Here is a 24,766-nt window from a genome sequence, read left to right on the forward strand (position 1 = left end):
TGAAAATGCATTTGCTCATCTTGAATAATAAGACTTCGGCAAGTATTCATAATAAAACTGTTAAGGTTTATATATGATTAAACATAATTTGGATTCACAATGATATTTTGTTCACTTTTCAAACTGATTTTTAGTTTCAGATCCCTTTTTGGATATTTCTAGATGCGTATTTTTACCTAGTTCTCATTTGTTATGGCGGCACGACAGATGAGTTTTATCACGTCAGCCAATGGTGCAGAGGTCCAGGGTTCAATTCCAGCTACTGGCCTTCCTGTGCGGAGTTTGCATGTTCTTCCTGTACCTGCGTGGGTCTCCTCCGGGCTCTCCGATTTTATCCCACATTTCAAAAACATCGATGGCAGGTTATTTGGCGGCTATAAGGCGCCTGAAGACAATGAAGTCCAACAAGGCCCAAAAGCCACCGCCTCTTCTCCCCAGCCAGGATATGGCTAAACCAAGCCATGTTCTCAATTTCCCTATCCTATTTTTCTTGTGTATATTATCATTTGCCACATAATTCAATTAACTTCATGGTAAATTTAGGAAGACAAAAACCCTTACAATTATCTGATTATTTGACTAATCGTTTCAATAGTCGATGACTTGTCGACTATTAAAATAGTTGTTAGTTGCGGCACGGCTTCAAATGCTTACATTTCTAATGTAGCACTATATTGTGCTCATTAACAGTTTTGCCTGGTTGTGCTAACAATGTAAATTATGTGTTTCTTGTTATTGCTGAATACAGTACAATGATTTCTGAAACCTCGGCATGCTGTACATGAAATGTGAGTCTGTGTACATTACAGGGCAGTATGAATTATGGACCAAATACAGGTTTTCAACAGCAAAAAACCCGTGTATACGTCATATTGCTGTATTGAATTAGTTTGAAATTAATAAGCTTCAAGATGTTCTGTAAACTCAAATTCTAGGGGTCAACAGTGCTTATTTAATTATTTTAAACAATTTTTTGAAAAGAGAACTCGCCCGCTGGAATTCAAAAGCATTCACTGGCACCTTGAAACACCGAGCATCCTTCCCTTTATCATCAACATATCAACACAGTTGAGAGGAGTGCAGCCAAAGTCTCTGGGAAGCTCAGAATGAAAAACAAAAGCCGCTAAGCCAACCTCCCCCGCAAAACCGTTTCTTATTCATCTGCACTGAAGGTTATTGAACTTGTGTCGAACACAAGTGTGCGCGGGTGCTTTTCTATCGACGGCCTCTTCGCATTGGCACCCTCGGGCCACTCGGCCTAACGCGTAATGAGCTGTTTAGCATTTTGACAGCGATTTTACACTACTGATGAGATAGGCTGTGAGTTTATATGAAGGTGCAGGAACGTGGTATCAATAAAACATTCCATCTGTTTCCAATGCTAGGTTATGCTTGCGTTCCATGAAGGTTGATTTAAAAAAAAAAAAGGATGTTACAGTAATCCCTTGCTATTTTGAGCTTTGGTCATCGCTGGTTCACTGCTCTGCGGACGTTGCATTGAGATGTCTTTTTTGTCATCGATATCAACGTATCGTGCATTGTTCCGGGCAGACAGCACACAGCAAATGCTATCACGTTAGGGAAGGCTTTGTGTGTTGGGTGGACAAGACTGTGTCCGGGACTGACAGGTTGTTGTAAGCTGTCAGTCAAAGACCACAGTGGGCACACAAGTCAATAAATTGCGACAGCTAGCTTTTAGTGGCTCGTTACATTGAAAAGAAATTCATCAATTAAATCGGACTGTGACAAAAATCATAAGAGCGCCAAAAAATGGTGACCACCAGCAAGTGCTCTGTGGTTATTATTGTGTTCAGGAAGAGACTTAGGCGTTGTCAGGAGAGAATGCAATAGCAATGCTGCAGGTCCAGCCTACTGATACAACTAGGCTAACCACTCTCTTAATTCACCCCTGCCAAGCTTGTATCTTACCACTGCCAGATCCAAAACCCACGAGACAGATGACCTGGAGCTACAACTTGTGGGAAACCCCAACATTTGGAGGGTTGTATTTTAATCTTCGCAGACACCTGACTTAATCCAAGGACACCCGATGCTGACATGTAGCTAGCCAGCCACTCTGCAAATAAATTTCTTACACCTTGAAAGAACAATCCTACCTATTTATTGCACGTTTGTGTAATGACAGTACAGACCTTTCATTCAACTACAATTTTGTGTTCTGTGTTTTATCTGTACATTTGTAGAGTCGTTATTCCGTTAGTCGCATACCCTCAGTCGGTAAGAACGTCAACTTAATGTAAGTTTGAGACTTCGAGGCTTTTGTAAAGGTACGTCACTCTTAGCGGACTTTCAGTTTAAGCTGGGGGTTATGGTCCCAATTAACCGCGGTAACGTAGGGATTACTGTACTGTATGAGAGCATAGAGAAGGAAAGTTTGGCGTCAGTATGTACAATATCAGGCCCTCCCAGGGTTGTGTGTCACACAAAGAGGTGGACTTTTTTGCTGTAGTGCACACCTCATGACAACATTAGTCAACACTCCCAATACAAACAATGTTTTTTTTTTCTCCAAGCATCTCATGCTTGCCTGGATGATCCCCTGCTGTAGCAAAGATGGGTTAAACTGCTAAGGTCCACCCTCCAAACAACTTTTACGAATTCCCATACAGTAATCCCCGATTGATCGCTCGGGTTAATTCCAAAAATAACCTGTGACAGGAAAAATCCATTAAGGACAAACCTTTATTTTTTTTTTTACAATTATTTTACAATTATTTTATTTTCATTATACTCTAAAACCAAAGAACAAACCCTTTTTCAAGAGGCAAACATTTGTTTGGCAAATAAAAACATTTGTATCAACGTTTATTTATTTTACAAATGACAATGTTTGTACACTTTTTCATGGCCAAATTCTAGCATTTTAAGGACTTTCAAAGCCAGTTTTCTAATTTCTGCATTGCCATTCAAATAATAAATGATACAGTATTATATCAGGAATAATGATATTGATTACATGTTATTATCCTTAATATTATTGATCCCTCCAACACTAACAATGTATTTACGGTGGGTACAAGCCAAGGAAAGTCAACTCTTCCAAAGTAACTTACCCAATATGGACTGGATGTTGTACATGAGGCGAAAAAGTCACACACTAAATCATCACAAAGACGCCTGCACAATCTACATGAAGCGCTGATAATATTCGTTGACTTTGATTACCTAAATAAAGTCGCTTTCTTGCTGCTTGCATATATTGTACTTTGTGCTTGTTTGAGATGTTACTATCTACTATCTTTGTCAATCTGCTTGTATAAACTGACAAATTCCACTGCTCTGCCTCAATAATGCGTCACATTTGTTTACAAACATGTAAAGGGCTCTAGTGCCTCGATTTACCTATTTTTATGTTAAGAAAGCATTTTTCAAGACATGTGATTTTTAGATATTGAGTAAAGCGCAAATATGATTGTGGATCAGAAAAGATTTTGGGACAAATCTCTGCCCATATACAGTAGGTGTTGGATAAAAATGACCAGTCAATCTTTCTATTACAATTTACAACTGGAAACGCTACCTGAGTTTTTTTTACATACCACTTAATAACTGTCCATAATTGTTACATAATCCTTGCACCAAGACACATTTCATAGTGCTCTGTTTGGGTGTAGCATGTAGCAAAAGGTTAGCAAAGAAAAAAACTGTAGAAAACTGAGGCCACCAGAACAGGCGTGGCAAGTCATTTTCAAGCAGAGTTGTTCTATTTTTTTTCCATTGAATGCGTGGTCTATCAAGTCAGACTGCACCCGACATTCAAGCAATTTCCGCAACTTGTGAACACTAAACTAAAATTCATGCATATTGAAGGATTTCAAGCATCCCTATGAACCTCAAAATAAATACTGTAACAAAATAATGATATGCTGAGAGACTGTTTAGCCGATCAAAGCGGAACACAATGCCCGATGCAAATCCGTAAAGTTGCGAAAGCTCTAAAGGCATTATAGTGAGGGATTACTGCAAAGCTTTTATACAGTGTATACTTCGGTGAAGTATACACTGTATAAAAGTGTTTTTAAACCATAGCCTATTTAAAAATTTGAAATACTTTTTTCATTTCAGATTTTCATCTCATTTAATTTTGTTTGAAAAAATAATGTTGCAAGCGCCCACAAGAAGGAGCTTTATCTCCGACAAGAAGAAAAGGGAATTTCTATTTAAATTAGTAATTTGAACCCTTGGCAATCAAACAGCATGTTAGTTGCTCTTACCTGCTCTGTCAAGTTTTAGTGCCAGACAAGCAACAAACATGACACACAGAGTGCATAACCTTATTCACTTGAGTCAGCTGACTGCTAAAGATTAAATATGTACTTTTGTTGTCATTATCTTTTGTTAGGTTGAGCTGAGTTTTTTTGGTAAATATATTTAATATCTATGAGTACATTCAAGGTAACCCTTTTTTCCTAAGTTGCCGTGCGTTAACGGCCAACTTACCTGCATCTCCTTCTCACCATACTTGGAAGGGTTCTTGCTACCCTGGCTCTTCCGGCGAAGCTTTTTCAGTTCCCCTTGACACTTTTCCAGACCGTCTCCTTTATTTTTGTGCTCTACTTGGTACTTTTTAAGAGCCGCCTGCAGACAAAGACAAATGGATCACTACTTTTTTTTGATAAATCACGTTTGCAGCAAATATTAACCAGAAAGACAAACAAGTGTAAAATATTAAGAGTAGCCTTATCCATGGGCATGAAAATGGGTTGTGGTTAAAAAGGTGAAGGGTGTGGAGGAGATATATTCCGGTACACTGCACAACCCAACAACATATAGATAAGTTTATTATCTTGGCTAATTTAAGCCTAAAGTTGCTTGCATGAAAGCAGTAAGGCTACTATCTTACAAAAAGATGTTTTATTATTAGATAATTAGGGATTGTTTCAAGAAATTCATTATGTGGTATAAATGCTAATTAATTAGTGATTTCAACAAAGTGCAACGATTGTTTTCAAAATTAATCGTTTTCAGCCTTTTTTCTCAAAAAACAATTATTGTCGGTAATGCCCTTTTCGCATGAGGTTAATGAAGAGGCTTTATCATGATGTTGTGTAGGCGTAGTTTTTGATGACTAACCGTCAAACATAAAACGGGGACAGCTCAACTCCACAGTCTTTCATTCAGATGATTCAACTGGATCTAAAGCTTTATTGAACTAAGAATCCAGTTCAGGTGTTCCCATAATGAGATATGATAATTACTAGCAATTTACTACCAGTGTGTGTTGTGTTTGCTTGCAGCCAACCGAAAGGATTAGTTAGTCAAATGATTTAATTGAGCCGCCTGCAATAAATGTTTGTATAGCGATAACAAAACACACTTGTCCTTAAGTTAACATGAGCAAAAGTACTCATTTCTTTTGGTTATTACACAGAACTTATCATGGGCAACATCTGCAAACAAAGATGTTAATGCAGGCCTTTGATCTAATTTGACCATCACTTGCAATAAATTGCGATTAAAAGAAGCTGCACAGGGATTTCATCTCAATGTTTGCAAATTGAATGCATTCCGTTTCCTCCCTAATCACTTATTTATTGGTTAGAAGAAAAAAATAATCAAATTTTCCCAGTTTGCAGCAGCCCTGTTGCTATAGCAACTGGGCCTGCAATGACACAAAGCTTGTGCTGTTTTTTGCATGAGGCAACATTTCCACAGGAGTGATCAAGAATCTTGCTAATCCGTTGCTGAGGAGGACGGAGGCCAGTGACTTGATGACTGGGTCGGGGGATGAGCAAGGTTTGTTAACTTGCTGATTGATGGTTGCCAAATAACTGGCTAAGAACAGTTTACGACAACTTTTTGGTCCAGGGAGGTCAACGTGAAGTCAGCTGTGCAGCCTGTATTTACATAATTAGATTCATTATATAACGTGATAGTGTGGAGATATATTCATATATGCAGGAAATATGACAACAAGATTGATGCATAAATACATAAATAAGGTTCTATGCTTATGCTGTGCATATTTTATGATTACTACAGGTGCTTGAAACTTACCATTATGCATAATTTTCTTGCATTAACTCGCGGAATGCAGATTGTAACTAGAACAAATGCAAATATTGTCGAGTAGTTCTTTATGCTTTACTTTATCTTCCAGACAAGGACAATGCATTAAAAAGAGTGACAGATCCTATTCTTGTGATTTCTACTTGTTGTAAGTTTTTTTGCTCAGTAATTCTTAACCATTTCCAGCAGTTATAACAAAATATAATGAATATGTCAATATAATTTTCAATTGTGCCTCACTGTATGCTGGGATCATGGCACCGGACAGAAAAACCACAGTTATTAACACGGCTCAGAAAATCATTACTTGCTCTCTGCCAGGCTTGCATTACAGCAGCAGAGCATTAACATTAAAAAGGACTGTTCCCACCTTGACCACCACTTGTTTGACCTGTTGCTCCCTGGTAGGGGTTACATGTCCCTTAAAACAAGGATTAACAGGCTCGGATACAGTTATTCCCAAGATCTGTCACCACCCTAAACAAACACACAAAACTGTGAAAAAATGTATACCTTGTGACTTATTTTTGGATTTGTGTTACTGCTTAATTTTATTGCACTTCTTTTATAGCACTATTGTTACAATTCACAATTATTTTTTCATTGCACTGTTATGACTATTAGTCTCTAAAAGCATTACGTTGTAATTATTTCTGCCTATTTATCCTGACTGTCTTTTTTTCCCTCTTCATTACAAGTTTACCCTGGAGTGCTGTGTCTCATCTCATTGCCACAGCGTTTCACAACGCTGACATCAATGAAAATAAAGTCAAATGAATTCAATTCAGCATCATGAAGGACTCTTTTCACCCCGCCACCACCTCTGATCTTTTGCCCTGTAGGCGCCACAAGTCCCTTAAAATAAGGACAAACCCCTCAGACATAGACAATTTCTTCCCCAGGACCATCACCACCTTAAACAAAGTGCACAAGAATGTGTGCGATACATACCTTTAGAGTTGCAGTAAAAATTGGTGCTCATATCTTATTTATGGATAGGGAAACTTTTCATTGCACTATTGTGAAAATGCACTATTTTTCATTTGAATCTTATTAGATTTTAGACCAGACTGCAAGCACTATATTCTATATATTTTGGCCTATTTATTCTGACATTCTTTTATTTTGTTTTTCTCTTTTTATGTCTTCATTACGCGTTTATCCTGGAGTGTCATGTCATAGCAAACTATATTCTCTACGTTGTTATCAATGCCAAAATTCTATTTCACAGTAGGATTGGGAAAAAACTGCAGGAAATGACTGAAGTTACTTAACCTGAAATAACTATGTACTGGCAGCGTGTTTAAATTGTGTTATGATAAAGGAAGCCAACTAAATAAAAGAGGATCATCAAGCACACTTATATACATTCTGAAGTATGCATAGCTCGCTCTGCTCTTTAAATGAAAATTCCTAAAAAGGGATTAAGATGTGTCAGGTTTAAAGGTACTGTCGTGGCACTGAAAATAAAACTGTTTGGCTGTTTTTTCATTGTCGTTGTGACCCAGGAGAGGGACGGTTTGCGTGGGCTCGTTTAGTAAGCACCAGCCCCTTCGCAAATCATCGAATAGAAATGCGGAATTAAGGGATGAGCCATTATGAAAAGGGCAGGAGAGGCTGGTTGAGTGGTGACATACGGGTACACTTGCATTCTGTCTCATAAAAGGGATTTTTTTTTTCATCTAAATATTTCGTTCTGTGTACATTGTTACAAAGAATGACAATACAAAGGAAATTATTATTATTATTATTATTATATTTTGAGGATAGTGATTTATCCTTTAAAAATGCTGATTGAACAGCAGTTAAATGACATCAGCATCCAATGTTTGAATGCTCAATATGGAGAAACATAACTTCAACAATCGTCAACATAATTGTGCTTGCAAATTGATATCTATACTCCCCAAGTCTTTGCAAAATGTATGCAGCTTTTTAGCAGGGAAAAGGAAAGTAATGAACAAAAATGCTTTTATTCAAAAATGAATAATCAAAACAATGTACAATACTGGCATAATGTTTTTTCTAATTTTATTTTTAACGGTTTGAAAAAAAAGAAAATTAAACCCTGAGTGTTAAATGGTTAACTTCAAGTTTAAGCTCATTTTTATTCTGCTTCAAATTAGTTTTGAACCTTCATTCTGAAGCACTTTGAGACTTTTTGGAAATGTAGAGTGAAATTAAATATATTTTATTGCCGTTATTCCAATTACCATGTAGTGAACACCAAATACCGTTGCCGATACCATGCTTTTTTAATGTGGCAATATTTACAGTTAAAATCTTAAAATATTTTAAATTCCAGTTCTGCCAGTGGCTTATGAAGTATAAGTACTGGTGTCTTGTGCTGCAACAACGAAGTCGACAAAATCGATTAAAAGCGTTGGCTAATTAGATCATTGATTTGTTGTATCACGTGATATATTCAGATTCAGATTTACTTTATTGTCATTCGTGTACACGTGTATACAGAACGAAATGTCGATACATCCGACCCGCACAGTTTCTTTGAGCGTCAGCCGGGATAGATAAGATTAACCATGTCTTCGTCAGAATTTTAGCACAGCAGTTCGTCATCTCGCGGTTCGATGACACTTCCAGTTGTTAAATGGTCCAGTTTATTGTCCAGAGAGCGAACGTTGGAGAGGAAAATGGATGGGAGAGGCGTTTTGCAGGGTTTAGTCTTCAGCCTAGCTGTTAGCCCAGCCCGACAACCTCGCTTCCTCGTCCGGCGGTCACGCCGCTGTCTTGCCACTCTTCTTCGCTGCTTTGTAGGCCGCTGGGTCTTGTTGACATAGCAGTCCGTGGCTAATAAACACTCCCGAGTGGTCGTAGCACCGAGCGCTTGATGTCTGGATGATCGTATATCCAGCAAAAAAAAAACTGCGATCGTATCTTAACTGCAATTGAGCCGACTTTGTGCGCCGTCAAAATTGAGTCGAAGACTGGGTCTTATGGCCGACGTGTAAAAAACTGTTGCGAGCCGATGTAGCCGCAGCCGAACAGGGGCGCCGCCATATTGGATATATGAGCCACCAAGAACGTTAAATCGATGCAAATTAGAGTGCACACCATTTCGTTGTGACGCTGGGAATTGTAGTACCGCTTTGGTCCGGCAGAGGGCGCAAAGACCGTTTTCATTTTTAAAAATCTGTTAAATTCTTCGTACAGTATACAGACACTCCCCTACTTACGACCATTCGACTTACGGGAGAGGCAATCATTTTTCATGTCAAAAAATATCCGGACATTGCTGTAAGTTAGAATTTGTATTGTGGGCAACTTTTTCCGAGTACAGAACATTACTGTAGTGCTCATTTCCGCCACTACGGGCGTGTGGCGCCGTGAGAGGTCACCCGGCATCCAAGCTGAAGAAAAAATCCGCTTCCCCTTCCTAGTTCGTGTGTAAACATTCTATACAGTATGTCCAGCGCCCTAAGAACTTTGACATTTTTATTGTTTAATATCTCGTGCATCCTTTTAATATGGTTGGTGTTTTAAAAAAGAGGCAAGCCTTTTCTTTTGAAATGAAAGTCGAATATGAAAGCTTGATGTGGTTAAGAAAATGGTCGGAAGAATTTTTTTCGGGCACTTTTTACCACGGAGGAGGAAATCTTGAAGCGCATCTTCCAAAAGTAAATTTAATTTAACTTTCTTTATATAGCATATTATTATTATGTTTATTTTTTGGTACAAAACAATACAGGTTACTTATACAAGCCTTATACATACTTACATAAACCTTAAACATATAAAATTTAGCACTGAAGCAACGTACGAAAAAAATTCAACTTACGAACAATTGTCCGGAACCTATCTTCTTCGTAAGTAGGGCAGTGCAGTGCATAATTTACAAACAAAGTTGACATGAATGTTTCAACTTTTCATCATGAAATAATTTTCAAAAGAAACAGACAAAAAAAACTGAAAAACAATTAGAAAATAAGTATAAAATAAATAAAGTAAAAACAAAAATAATAAGAAAAATAATTAAGTTTAACTCTAGCCAAGGGGTAAATACTTGAGAATATATCATTTTCTTCGTGGCAATGTTGATCATATTCCAAAATTTGACCCTCAAAAACAAGTTTTTGAAAAGTTAGTTTGTTTTCATTTTTGATTAATTTTTTGTGGATAAAAAAAATCTACACAAATTGAAATTATTTTTTTTTCTTTTTTGCTTTGTATGATAAGTTCAAATTTAATATGGTCTGTGGATAAGGTGGTAGGAAAAGAGCATCTTACATATTTGCAGGTTTATAGCATGCATTATATCATAGAATATATTTTTTGTGCACTATTGTCTATATGTCCAAAACGTCAATATTTGAAAAAAAAGAGGAAGGGAATTAGAAATCAGATTCATCGATTAATTGAAATAATAATTGACTGATTCATTGATTATTAAATTAATTGTTAGTTGCAGCCTTACTGGTGTCATAGTGCTTATTGAACAAGAATTCAAGTTGAGATCAAGTCCTGTATGCAAGCTTCCAGTTGTGCAAAGCCCTTCCCGCTTTCATGTCTGTGCAGAGTGCTATAGGAAGAACAATCCTTGTGACAAACGGGATGATACAATAATAGAGACTATCTTGAAACCCTGAAAAATATGTGCGCCACTCTACATTGAGGCTGCGTCCCACTCAATCTAAAGATATCGCATGCAGGCTGGCTCCGTCATTCTGTATGTGTGTCCGTCTGTCACCAAACAGTGTCAACTCATCATTCTGCATCAAATCCACCATCAAAAGAGATGACTAATGCCATCAATCAAAAGCAAATGGTTGAGAGAGAAAACAACATGCTCAATCATTTGGATGCTCACCGTCAAGTAACGTGAGTCCAGATCCACTTTCTTCTCCAACTCAGACAGCAGTTCGTTGTGGAAAGACTTCAGCTGCATGCGTGATGAAAAAAAAATAGAGTTTAGTAATGATGCTCCCGTTATTTGAATTAAACTGGACACAAAAGAGTACAGGTACATTTTTTTAAGTGCTATAGAAGCTAAAGTTGGTCCATGTCTGAGGTCTTCTGTTGCATTATTGAAACACATTTTTTTGCTGGTTTTGTCCAAGTGACTATTTTTCGTTCATGTGAGTGAGCTATTCTGAACTCATGTTTAGGTAGTTTACACAAAAAGCATAACAGGCATCTCTACCCATGATATTAGAAAGTATTACATTGGATTACACTGTCCAAAAATATTTTGTATAAGAGTCATAAGGTAAGCAGAGCTTCATGTTTTTTTTTAACTGCACAACCCCCAAGGTATCAACACAAACATAGTCAACCACTAAGAGCAGGAACCTGTAACCAAATTAGTATTTTTGAGTTTTCATATCAGGGGGAATAAGAATAATGGCCAGAAGTGCTCAAACCAGATTCATAATTGTAAAATTCAAACCCATCTAGAGGGAAAAGAAGATTGCAGTGAAATCAAAATATCAAATTCATGCAAGCTCCGTTTAATTTCATCGACATCTACACTTGCGAGTCATGGACTATCAGCAAAGCTGCAAGGAAAGATCCAGGCTATGGAGATGTGAAGCAACAGGCAACACCTCTGCATCTACTACAGAGCCCATGTGACAAATGAAACAGTGGCTCTTCTTGAAGAAATTAAACAACTATAAAATTTAATGGTCAAAAATGAAGGGGAGCTGTCAAAGCAAAAAATATTTAAAGAGTCAAAGGAATGAAAAAAAAAAAAAAAAAAAAAAGAGAGATCCAATGAAACATATGCTACAATGATATGCTGATTTTTGTTTTTCTTCTTACATATGTGAATTTTTCTTTGGTGGGATGACAGGATGTGAATTAAGTCACTCAAAATGCCTTGTTATAAACATCTCATTACATCGCATGATGAATGTGAAAAGTATTTTGGTTGACAAGGAGACTTGACGAAGATAAGCTGTCTTTTTCCTGTCTGCCCTTTTTCCTTCTTTTTTATCAATTGTTCATTAAAGCTGTTCATTTTAAACTCATAATAACCTTATACGGTTCGTCACAAGACCATCAGGACCGGCCAAAATCGTACTCCAGGACACAGTCCAAGGGACGACCCAGGCATTAAAGTGATCCGTTAACCATGAACCGATAAGCTAAAGTTATAATTCGAATAGAGCCACCTTACTGATTGCTCTGTGGCGTCGCTGACTTGACCGTGTGCTAGCGAATACATTTCTACCTCCACTACCTAAAATACAGTTTTCTGGGGGTCCGCTTGGTGGAGCAGTTAGAATTTGGCGGCTTGTTGGCTTCATCAATGTCTTCACTGCCCCTGTCCTGTGTGTCATATCACTGCCCCTGTCCTGTGCGTCATAGTAATAAAATCCGGAATTTACTAGGACATGGAACACAATGAAGGCAAAAACTGATAGAATTAATGAATATCCTAAAGCTCTAATTACTTAAAGCAAAAAAACCCCAATGCAATTAAACGCAAGAGGATTGCAATAGTCCTGTTGCAGTCACTCTCTCTTTAGCTCAATTTTTAGCTCAAATTGTTTTCCCATAAAGCCTTTCTCCAAAATTGCTCCTGCACTCGTCGCCTGTTTTCCAAAAAGTTCAAATACTGAAAGTGCTTGTGTTAAATGTTGTGTACCAGACCAACAATTTACTCTGGACTCGCTGACATTTTATATGTACATTATAGAAGGTTCAGGTGTGTGACATGTAATTTTAGACTCAACCTACGCTTCTTTAATGGCATTTTGAAGAATACAATCAGAAGTCTTAACCTAAAAAGATCGTATTCAAAGCAAATCAAATTCAAAAAAATAAAAATAAAAAACTCATACAATGTAAATAGAAGTACTTATGCAGATATTGTTGTATTGTATACATTCTTTTAAACTTTTTTTCTGATCATTTTTTTTAGTAGTATATATATCATAATAGTTCAAGTTATAAAATAATGAACTAAAATGAAGAATAAAATAGAAATACAGTAAAGGATATCATTGTTTAATCTTCGAGATTTTTACTTAATATTGTCTTTAAAGGGACACAGAGTAATTAATATATGACCAATATGTGTCGCTGTAAGGTACAGTGCAACCAAAAATGAGTTTTGCAGAACACAAGGAATAGTACAGACTATCGAGACTCAGTGACAAAACAGTTTTTCTTCATTTTTTGCTGCCAGCTCCATTTAGGTTATCCTCATCTTATGTAAAATATATACAACCCACTTGACCTACGAGTATTAAAACAATTTAACGTTTTTATGATAGTTCACGTATATTTGCTACACATTCAAATCAGCCTGTTTTTTAAATGCAAGGCTTTTTTTAATTTTATTAACCACAAGGAGGCACTAAATAATACCTTTTTAAAATAAAGAGAAAATCCAATTGGGTAAAAAAAGGTTAATCAGTTTTAGTTCATTTATTTTGAATTCAATGAAAAGAAAGTCATTTTTAAGGAGGGGTAAAATCACCCATCATTTTAACAAAATACTGTAGAGAGTGATGGGCACCACCAGGCTGTACTTGCTCAAAACCACCACAGGAAATAGTGCCCCTACGACCCAAGTAGTTAAGGGATGGGCCCACCTAGCCTCTGTACAGAGTACTGTACAGTCGGCCAAGAAAACGTTATGTTGGAGCTTGAATATTTTTTTTTTAAATATACCTATAAAGTTACTTCAGTATAGTAAATGTAGTAAACCCATCACATTCCAGCCCATTTGAATTACTTATTCTCAGTATGTTTGATTCTTTAGTTTTAAATGTAGCCAATTAATACTGAGATTGGTTCTCAACTAACACACAGCAACTACTCACAGACGGCACAAAAAACACATGTTACAATAACACCGGTTATTGTGAAGGTGTTAGATAGATAGATAGATAGATAGATACTTTATTCATCCCCGAAGGGAAATTCACTTTTCCAGCAGCATCCCTAAGCTGAGAACAATCGAAAATAACTGAGAACAATCGAAAAATAACACGGGAGCTGCTGGAGTGGCTGCCATTCGTGACGGCGCCGGAGAAACATCATCCTGCATTAAGAAAAACTTAATGAAGGAATGGCGCAATAGAATACCAACCATCTCCTCCAGCTGCACTTGGATTTGTCTGTGGACCTCAGCCATCTGGAACAGCACATCGCCTGCACACAAGGAGAAAAGTGAAACATCAATCAAAGCGCGACCTCAATATCTGCAAAGTACACAAAAATGGGCACCGTACACACAAAACCAGGGCAATCCAACATACATGCCTCATGCAAGAAAGACACAACAATTGAACAAATTCCCTTGTGAGGCTGAACAAGAACATGATCTGGTGGGGCCGAAAAAAACTCAAGGTGAAAAAGAAAGAAAAAAAAATCGCGTCATTATTAATTCAAATAAGCTGGAAGCGAGAAGCTGTTAAGCACTGATGTCCAGCTTTTTTGGAAGAGAAACCAAATAAAAAAAATAAAATAATTTTTAAAAAGTCAAAAAAAGAGCAGGGTAGGACCATGCAACTGCAGGGAGCGTTTTATATGTATATTTTTATACCTAAAAGCTGCCTCTTCTGAAAGTGCAGTGCATTGTTGAAGAAAAGAAACACAAAAGAGCGACATTGAGCAAGGACACAAATACACATTAAGACCTGGTGGAAAGACAGAGGACATCAGATGAGACAAATGCACAAGCAGCTTCTGAAGTGTACGCTCCAAAAGCCCATTTCCACTCATAAACGTGGCCAGTTAACTTAAAAAAAAAAAAAAAAAAAAAAAAAAAAAAAAAAGCACCCAAGCAACTAATTCAATAAAAATGGTGTAGCAAGACCAAGACAGACAGGTAACATTTTACCACGCATTGTTTTTATATATTGACTAATACTGCAATCACCCTGAGTCAACTATATTTCAAGACAGGGGTGGGCAACTAAAGCCCTTGGGGGCTCATGCAGCCCGTCAGACTTTTTAATCTGGCTCGCCAAACAAAAATGGTAAAAAATATAATGATAAAACAACACTAAACAAATAATTATTAACAATATTTTTGTTGTTTTGCTACTCTTAACCAGTGTCCTATAGTGCAATTCCCTGCCCATAAAAATATCATCAATCGTTACTGTGTACTGCGCTCAAAGCCAACATTTGGCTAAATTTTTATGTATACTACTTGCTTTTTTTTGTTGATCATGTAATAATTTTATTTTAGAATATTTATCAAATCTAAAGAGAAAAAAATGCTCCCAAACTATTTCATTGAGTTTTTCATAATTATTGTCAAATTTAGTGCTCAAGAACAGGGACCTATGTTTTAACTGACGGTTTTAGAACCAATTTGATTAAAACAATCTAACCAAATAGAAAAAAAAACTGTTGACTTAGGTGGAGACGTTGACATGTGTATCTAGTCAGAAATGCAAATAATATTGGATAGTGAGTGTTTTCCCAGGTATTGAATTTGAATCGGTAGATAACAAAAAATATGTAGTAAAGTATTTTTTTCCTCCTGTGCTGGCACCTCTGCCAAATTGTTTTAGCCTTTTGCGGCTCGCAACTTACAATGTTAGCCCACCCCTGATATATCATATGAGTGTCAGATATACGATTGCTTTAACAGACTATAAACTAATTGAAATTTGTGGGTCAAGGCAATCTGAATTGCTCACTTCAGCGGTCCGCTGGCCTAAAATGGCTTTGGACTGCTCACAGAGAACAAACAAGGCAACAGAGTGCAGCACACAAAACAGCGCAGATGCGGGGGTAGCTTTAACTTGAGCTGCTCATCGGGAAAACAATACACAAAAAAACAAGAACAGCAAACAAGCAACGGTTGTGGTTTCCCAGGAAAAATATGATACTTAACAGAGTGATTAAAGCTTTATGAAATCATATTAATGTTAACATTAAACAGCAGGAACAAAAAAAGCTTCAAAAACATTCAAGTTACTCAACACAAAGACAATCTGACAATAGTAATACATTTGAGCGGAAAAGGTAAAGGTGTGATATGTGGGATGGATGTGCCGAGAAAGAGTCTAGTTTGGACTGTTAATCACTGAAATGAAAGAAATAATGCATACCACGGAGGTTTCAGTGCCTAGGTATTGTTGTGTTATGCTACTATGGGCGCTGTTTGGAAGGATAGGTTATGGTATGCGTTTAAAACTTTGAAAACGTTTTCCTGAACAATCTGCCTTTGTAAATAACTGAGGTGACAATGTGTACACCTGCGGATTATCGTTGAGAGCAGTTCATGTTTGTAAAAAATGTTTTCCCTTAACAAATGCACTTTATAGTCCTGAAAATTACATGTAATATTTAGGTGGACCTAATTGAATTGTCTTTATTGTCATTGATAACGTGGTGAAAACTGGTATGCAAAGAGATTAGACATGGCACTCCATGAAATAAAGACTATAAAGAGAAAAACAAGATTAAAAACTGCAAGAAAATATTGATTGCACAAAATTACAACAATAGTGCAATAACAAATTATTTCGGGATTTTTTTTGTCCAAAGCTGATAACTGGAAGATTGTTGAAGAGTGATACTACTCAGTAAAATTATATTAACACTGTAGCTAAGGGCCATTTGTTCCGAAGTAGTGTTCAAAACATGAATATAAAACCGTCCCATAAGAGCTGATTCAGCATATTATAAAAGTGTTTCAATTGACAATCAATCAGGCCAGTGTTAAAGTTCACAGAAAATGGGACAATACAAAGGGGTCTTAAAATGGAATTTAGTACTTAAACTAGTGGGGCAAAACAAGCCCAATTGGCGGTTTGGAGTCAAATCCACAACAATTAGCCCTGATTAACATTTTATTCTATCAGGTATTCGGTATCAGATTACCACGGCAGGCCATGGGCCGCTGCTAAAATATCTGCTAGGCCTTGTTTGGAGCCCAGCAGGCCCAGATAAGTGGCTTACTCAAACCCATCCATGATCACACCCACTTAGGTCTTTCAGACGCTGGCATTCTGCCCCTGGCTTCGAATCACCCTATCAATTGCACAATCGTTCATTGATACGAACACAGCAGCAGCAAGGCAGAGAAGAGAAAGGACGGTAAGAATAAATGATTCACTGATGAATCGTCTTGTCTGCAATTTTTATCACTGTACAGTGTTCGGTGCCAATGCTGAGAGAAATAGAAGACTTTAAAATAGTTGCCATGGCAACATCAACAAGAGCGGCCAAGACTCCAAGCGGGGGATCGATACGGAATGAGGCGGTTGCGTTGTATGAGAAATATGCGGCAAGGCAGGACGCAACCTGTGAGAGTTTCCATCAGAATTGCCCGTCCTAAATTAAAATATACAGAGCCATATCTGTGAAAGACGCACAGAAAATAGCATATTGTTGGGCGGGACAACCGGAAAATAAAACCATATCCAAATCCAACTTGTTATATTCATAATTGTTTCTGTTGAAACAGCTTTCAAAAACATTTCATGGGAAGCTACAAACTAGTAGGTAGAGTCATAGGTAAAATGTCAGGGCTGTTTTAATCCAGGCCAGGGGTCGGCAACCCAAAATCTTGAGAGAGATATATCGGATCATCTTTGGAGTCCATTGCCAATTACACACTGCCGGTTTCTTTAAAAGCCACCTTCCTGGCCTGTGACCCGTCCCCTTTAAAAGGCGGAGATTAAGCCCACAAAGCAAACAGGGGACAGGGGAGAGAGGGGTAAACAAGCAAAGGAGGGCATCCCTTGAGTTTTGCATTACAGTTAAATTCCCTAGGAAGGAGTTCAAGCCGGAGAACCAACACTTTACGTCACAATATACCACTTTGCTGCGTTAGAGGCAACTACCTTTTCAACCCGATAACAGAGCAGCAGTTAAACCTGTCACTTCCCATCTGTGAGCTAGTACCAGCTCATCTTCCATCTCGTCTCATAGTTACATACTAACACCCCTAGTTGAAATTTACAATTTATTGTACACATTTTTAGAATTAGAATAGTCTTGATAGTCATTGATAACAACGTTGTGAAACATTGTATGCATTGAGATTAGACATGACCCTCCAGGGTAAAACGTGAACTATAGAGATGTTGAGGGGATAAGAGAATAAAGATCATCAGGATGGATACCCCCCTCCCAAAAAAAAAAAATTAAAACATAGTGCTTAGAAAAACTGTCTTAAGTTATAATAACAGTGCAATGAAAATAAGTGCAGTAACATTGAGCAGCAACAATATAAGAAAACGAACAATAAAATTCACAAGTTCTGCATATATATATATATATATATATATATATATACACACACACGTGGGTCGCATGGGTCGTCTTGGCACCAATGAGGGCCGCAACTCTGGACAGCTTTCTCCACTGTTGACAGTTCTTTGCCTGTTTTTGGGTCGTGGCAAAGTTGGCACCAGTCTATTCCTCGATATTGTCGGCCCAGTACTTTTTCGGTCTTCTTCTCTTTCTGTCCAAGTGTGCCCTGGAGAATTATCTCAGTCAATCCTGACTATCTTTTGTACATGACCATACACCTGAAGTTTTGTTGGCGCACCGTTGACAACAGTTCTTCGTCGTGTCCAATGTGTCCTCCGATACATACATGGGGAAGAGCTGTCCTTGTGCCAGTTTGTACTAATTTTGAGGGACCTGTAGCACCTACGAGGTCAGAGAGGTAATGGCCAGGGTGGGAATTGTCTTTTATAATGTCAATTGGGCATGCTACAGGATCGCTATCCGGCAATGTCTTCCATACTGGGCAGAGAGCAGCCAATGATCTTTTTTGCTGCGTTACTCTATGTTCTTCCTGTCCGTTGCCATGCTTCCAGCATACCATACAGTGATGCCGTATGCAAGAATGCTTTCCACTGTGGCTTTGTAGAAAGACCCTAGCGACCCCAGTTACAGGCTATTGCTCCTGAGGACCCTCAGGAAGTGGAGTCGCTGTTGGGCCTTCCCCACCACAGCACTGGTGTTGGCAGACCAGGAGAAGTCATCAGAGATGTGTACTCAGAGCAGTTGAAGGAGCGGACTCTCCACACAGTCTCTATCAATGATGACGGGCTAAGATTGTGCGTGTTCTCCTGAAGTCATACTTGACTTCAGGATTTGTGGAAATAATTGGGGATGATAGTGGAGCTCTTTAGGCAGGGTGAAATTGTGGCTTGTGATAGGGACTAGTTGAAGATGTTGACGAAGACCCCAGCCAGCTGGTCTGCCTAGTCTTTTAGCACCCTCCATGGTACTTCATCCGGGGCAGCTGCCTTCCTGGGTTGGCACGTTTAGGCACACTTCATCATTGGAAAAGGTAAAGTGTTTGAAAGCATAATAAAACAAATAATTCCCTCCCCATCTTTTTTAGTTTGGAAACATTTCTTGAAAAACGTCAGACACTCACCAGCGCCAAAAAGCCACATGTGGTGACTGAGCTGAGGGTGCACAAAGGAGAAAATTTTTTCGTTTTACTTTTAAATGTTTTTGCTGACTTGGAAAGTGGAATCCTCAACTTTTGTGTTCTGTTTATAGTTGGATCTCAATTCTCGCAACTATATTGTTTCCTTAGACTCTCTTGAACTTAATGCAGAAGAAAACAATGGTCTCGTTTGCGAGTTTGCGGTGCACCAGCAGCTCCCCGACAAGCAGTCACACGCTAACGGCGAGAAGCCGCATTTGACTGATTGCGTAACAACATCGGAGGGCAGCAGCCACGAAAGAGAATGCGGGCTGGCTTTCAGGAGGGGGGAGATCGGATCCGTGGAGAGGGTCGAGTCGGATTCCCTCCACGGTTGTCATGGAAGCAGGAGAACACCGGGATGTGGAAAATCCCCTTTTCTGATTTCCGTCCAACCGCGTGGGTGAGATGAAGCTCAAGCTGCAGTCGAGAGCGAGCGAGTGCGTACTGATGGAATTGAAAAGCGTGCGGCATAGGCGACGTTTATACACACTTTGTGCCTTCACAAAGCTCGCAGTGGATAAAACGGAGCGATAAACTTGCTCTGAACCCGCGTCCCGCGCTCTCTGAGGAGACGAGTACAAACACATGAAAGGAGGCTGAAATCTGTTCAGCTGACTCTTCCGCGGTCACAACATTTGGGATGCTTGCAGTTTGGAAAAGTGAACTTAAAGTGAGGAACTAAGATTGGATGCCGCTTAAGAAAATTAAATATATATTTTTTTACAAAACAAGTTTAATTATTTACTGTCACTTACAGTAGCTTGCGAAACTATTTGAACTTTGTGACCTTTTGCCATATTTCAAACTTCAAACATCAAGATCTAAAACTGTAATAAGTGGGACACAATCATGAAGTGGAACACACTTTATTTTAAACTTTAACAGATAAAAACGAACAAGTGGGTGTGAAAAACTATTCAGCCCCTTTACTTTCAGTACAGCAAACTCTGTCCAAAAGTTCAGCGACGATCTTTGAATGATTCAATGTTGATCTAGATGACTAACGATGATAAATGGAATCCACCTGTTTTTAATTAAGTCTCTGTATAAATGCACCTGCACTGTGATAGTCTCAGAGGTCTGTTTAAAGCGCAGAGAGCATCATGAAGAACACACCAGGCAGGTCTGAGATACTGTTGTGGAGAAGTTTAAAGCTGGATTTGGATACAAAAAGATTTCCCAAGCTTTAAACATGCCAAGGAGCACTGTGCAAGCAATAATATTGAAATGGAAGGAGTATCAGACCACTGCAAATCTACTAAGATCGGGCCGTCTCCCTAAACTTTAAGCTCATACGAGGAGAAAACTGATCAGAGTGGCAGCCAAGAGGCCCATGATCACTCTGGTTGAACTGCAGAGCTCTACATCTGAGGTGGTAGAATCTGTCCATAGGACAACAATCAGTCGTATACTGCACAAATCTGGCCTTTATGGAAGAGTGGCAAGAAGGAAGCCATTTATTAATGATATCCATAAAAAGGGGGCCAAATAGTTTCGCAAGCCACTGCATGTGAATTTCAAAGTAGTAATGAGACAATCCCAACTTAATTTGTGTTAAAAAAAGGGGACTTAAGTGCTACTTCAGTCAATTTTACCAGTTGAGTTCTTCATTTAATTCGAGGTCAGCAAATGCGGGTCTGGAGCCAGATGCGGCTCTTGGACCATCACTAGTGGCTTCCCGGCACTTTTTCAAAAATGTTTGATAATGGAAAATGTAATGGTTTCCGTTTATATATGCGTGTACATATACGAATCAGAAGAATGTCAGTGTCAAGTTTTCCTCCTATAGGAAAATATAAAAACTAAATCATATATGAATTTGGGCTGCAACAATTGATCGATACAATAGGTCCAAATTGATATAGAAAATGAATGGCAACTAATTACATTATTGATTAGTTTTATCAGTTATTTATGACGCACCAAGCATATTAAATCAATGGAAACGCTTGTGACGCTGGGAGTTGTAGTACCGCTTCGGTCCTGCGGAGACCATTTTTATAAAAAACTTATCTTACATTTTTAAAACTCCTAAATACTGAATATTGCAACATTACAAACAAAATTGGCCAAAAGTTTGAACTTTGTAGTTTTTGAATGTTTCATCATGGAACAAAGTTAACAATTTCCAAACAGTGCTGCAGAAATACAGAGAAAAAACACAACATAGGTAAGTAAAATAAAATAAATAAAAGAAAAACAATAATGACATGTCTCTACATAAACCCTGAAATCATACAACAAGTTTGGGGAAAGTTAAGAGATAGAACGAAGCACGAAATGAAACACTAGCAGAAGTAAGAACTATCTCCACTTCAAATCCACAAGAGAACAGTCAAAAGCAAGCTGCAGCCAAAGCATCATCTCCATGTCAACTGTGTGCGTTTCCAGCGCATTCACAGCGCCTCCTTGCCTCGCGTCAGAAGCCGGAACAAGACCCGGAAAGCGAAATCCGCGTCCCAGGGGCCAAACTTTAATTACTGCACGAGTCATCGATCGCCACCCACCTCCATTGACATCATGTGCTCTTTACTGCATGTCGGATGACTATGATGAACTACAAGCACTTAGCACTGCCATTGATTTGACAAAAGAAATGAGAAGTGAGAGAGAAAGACGGGCAGGAGGGGAACTCAAGGATGAAATTGATATGATGATGAGTGTGTCTTTTAGTGAGTGATACAAGATGCTAGTTTAAAAAAGACAGCAACTAAATGCAAAAATAATTGGAAAGAGTGTATTTGGCATTTGCTGTTGATTAAACTAAAGTACAATTGGGGAGCGGGGCTTCCAGTATGCTAATCCAATGCAAATGCAGGTTGGTAGTGTAGCCACTCAAGTATGAATAATGTTCCTTCAAAAAATATTACTTGACTAATAGTGAAAAGTAGTGACGGAAAAATTCACTTGGGGGAAAAAAATGCTGACAATAATGCTGATGGTACAATTTAACTGTGAACAATTCACTCAATGCAAATGTATTTCTCTCTTTGCATGAGTCATTTAATGAATGATAAGAGACGCAAAGTAACTATTCTAGTGTGTACAAAGGTAGTGGAGAAAGAACAGCATTTGTTATTTACATTTGATTTAGGTAAAACTACTTTTTGTTAGAAAAACTTAAAATTACACAATTTTCTAAAGATTACTTAATTTAATTGTTTTTTTTTGTCATTGATAATATGTTGTTAAATATTGTAGGCAACCAGATTAGACATGACACTCCTAAAATAAAGACTTAAGAGAAAAGCAAAATAATTTACAACATAGTGCTTAGAGACTGGTCTAATTGTTAAGAACAGTGCAATAAATAAAATAATGCATTGCAACAATATTGCAAACAAAAGAAGCGCAATAACATTCAGTAGCAACAAATATCTCCAAATAAGTTGCAAGGTAGACAGTATGTTCACAGTTTTGTGCAATAACATCGACAACAACAAGAAACAACAAAAACAAATTAGGTCACAAGATACAGGGTACACAATTTTCATGGACAAATTCAAGCAATTTTTAAAGTCTTTCTAATTAAAATTTATTTTATTATTAAAATAAGGAATCCAGTGACACAAACATATTTGTGATTTAAGTATTTACAAACACTTCGCCCAAAATTTTAGCAAAACATTAAAATTCAAGCATTTTCAAAGATTTCAAGCACACTAAAATTTTTTGTGCTTGTTTAGGGAGGTCTTGGCCCTGGGGAAAAGGTTGTCTCTCGCTTAAGTGAAAGTATCTGAAAATTTGCCTGAATACAAATCATTGTCACAGACAATATACCTTTTGAGCACTTCATTAAATACACACACTTGAGTGTTTTAAGATTTAAGTATTCTAAAGAGCTTTTTATTGGACACAATTACCCAAATCACTTTAAGAAATTTTTACTAGATGTCAGAAAACCATGGCTTGTGGGCCATATATGGCTCTTTTCATGAGTACCTTTGGCTCAGAGACAAAACTAATTCAATGCAAATTTTCTCCATGTCGTTAAATGGAATAATCAGTGTTCACTGTTGAGACATCTTATGATGAAAATCCACATAACAAATTGTAAACCCGCCAAATCAGCAAAGGAGCACCCAGAGCAATTTGATCGGGTGATCAGTAGGAATGGGTGGAGCTATGCAAAAAGCACAAACACTCTCCCTGCGCAAAAAGGAAATAGTTAGGGATCCTTGTGTGCAGAATTTTGGGACATTTTTGCACTTTGTTTTGAAACCATTATTTATGAAACAAATGAAGGTCAAAATGAGTGATCTTAGGTAATTGAGTGAGGGTGACAAGTTTGAAATGGTATAGTTGTTGACATTCGGGACACAGGCTCTGGCATTATTCTTCGTACATTTTATCAAATGGCACACAGTGGAATACAATGTGCAGAAGAAAAGAAAAAGCTTTTGTCTGGAGAGCGGGTTCAGCGGTTTTGTTGAATTTTGTCTAAAAATATATGGTGTGGCCCACTCAAAAAAAAAAAAAAATATATATATATATATATTTGACTGAGTCAAAAAGGTTTCCGACCCCTGCTTTATAACAATGCCAATATGAGTGTGTTGTGTTCGAGCACATCCCTCCCAACATTTCTACACAAATTCTTAAAAACCTGGATACGCCTGCAAAACACACATAGAAATGAGCAGATCACAAACAACTAAAAATGTGAACGCGCCGGTTGGACCGCTCAATGCCTCCCCGAGGTGACGCAAGCGGAATGCAAAGTCTTAACAAATGCTGACAAAGTGCACATGTGCTCTGCGTGCCATGACGTCATGAGAGGTGCAAGCAAGTGGACTTGCATGTGCAATGACTTTGAACACATTAGGCCGACTTTCCGTGAGCTATCCAGCTAATAGGGGAACGTAAGATCCTCGGGGATGGATGCCGCAACTAGCTAAGAAAAGAGCTCCAAAATAGAAAGAGGAGGACACTGGAATAAAGGCTATTTTGACAGAGGACAAGCCCAAAACACATGTGGTAGGCAGGTCAAACATACGGCTTGCGGGTCTGATCCTGCCTGTTGGATGATTCAATCCAGCTCGCTGGAAAATTTCAGAGTATGTCAAAAAGAAAAGGAAGTCACTAGTCATTTTTATCAACAGTTGGTATGCTTTTTTCTTTAATAAATGCAAAGCAAATTTTCCTTCTGGCAGCTAGAGGGTAGTCAAGGATGTAATCTCATCTTTAGAAGGCTGAGCATAGTAGTTTGACCTGATGTAGTATCATCTTACTGCCCATGCACAACTAAAACTTATATTCATTTAAAACCAGTGTGACCATTAGGGCAAAAATAATATTTATCATAGCTCTTACTTGAGTTTGATTTAAGTGGTGAGTTGTTTCAGGTGT

At 38.1% G+C, this 24,766-nt stretch overlaps 1 protein-coding gene across 5 annotated transcripts in view; it reads right to left on the reverse strand.

Annotated features, from left to right (window-relative positions):
* Positions 1 to 24,766, reverse strand: part of baiap2a (BAR/IMD domain containing adaptor protein 2a) — a 117,929-nt gene that overhangs the window by 42,541 nt on the left and 50,622 nt on the right. For all 5 annotated transcript variants that reach the window (XM_088342584.1, XM_088342557.1, XM_088342575.1 and 2 more), the window contains exons 4-6: positions 14,090 to 14,151; positions 10,856 to 10,927; positions 4,462 to 4,599 (exon numbers count right to left, since the gene is read on the reverse strand). In XM_088342584.1, coding sequence (XP_088198710.1) covers positions 4,462 to 4,599; positions 10,856 to 10,927; positions 14,090 to 14,151 — 272 coding nt within the window. The remainder of the gene's footprint in view (positions 1 to 4,461; positions 4,600 to 10,855; positions 10,928 to 14,089; positions 14,152 to 24,766) is intronic.

This window comes from Urocampus carinirostris, chromosome 1 (genome assembly GCF_059441175.1).
Source record: "Urocampus carinirostris isolate Australia breed hairy pipefish chromosome 1, RoL_Ucar_1.0, whole genome shotgun sequence".
NCBI lineage: Eukaryota > Metazoa > Chordata > Actinopteri > Syngnathiformes > Syngnathidae > Urocampus > Urocampus carinirostris.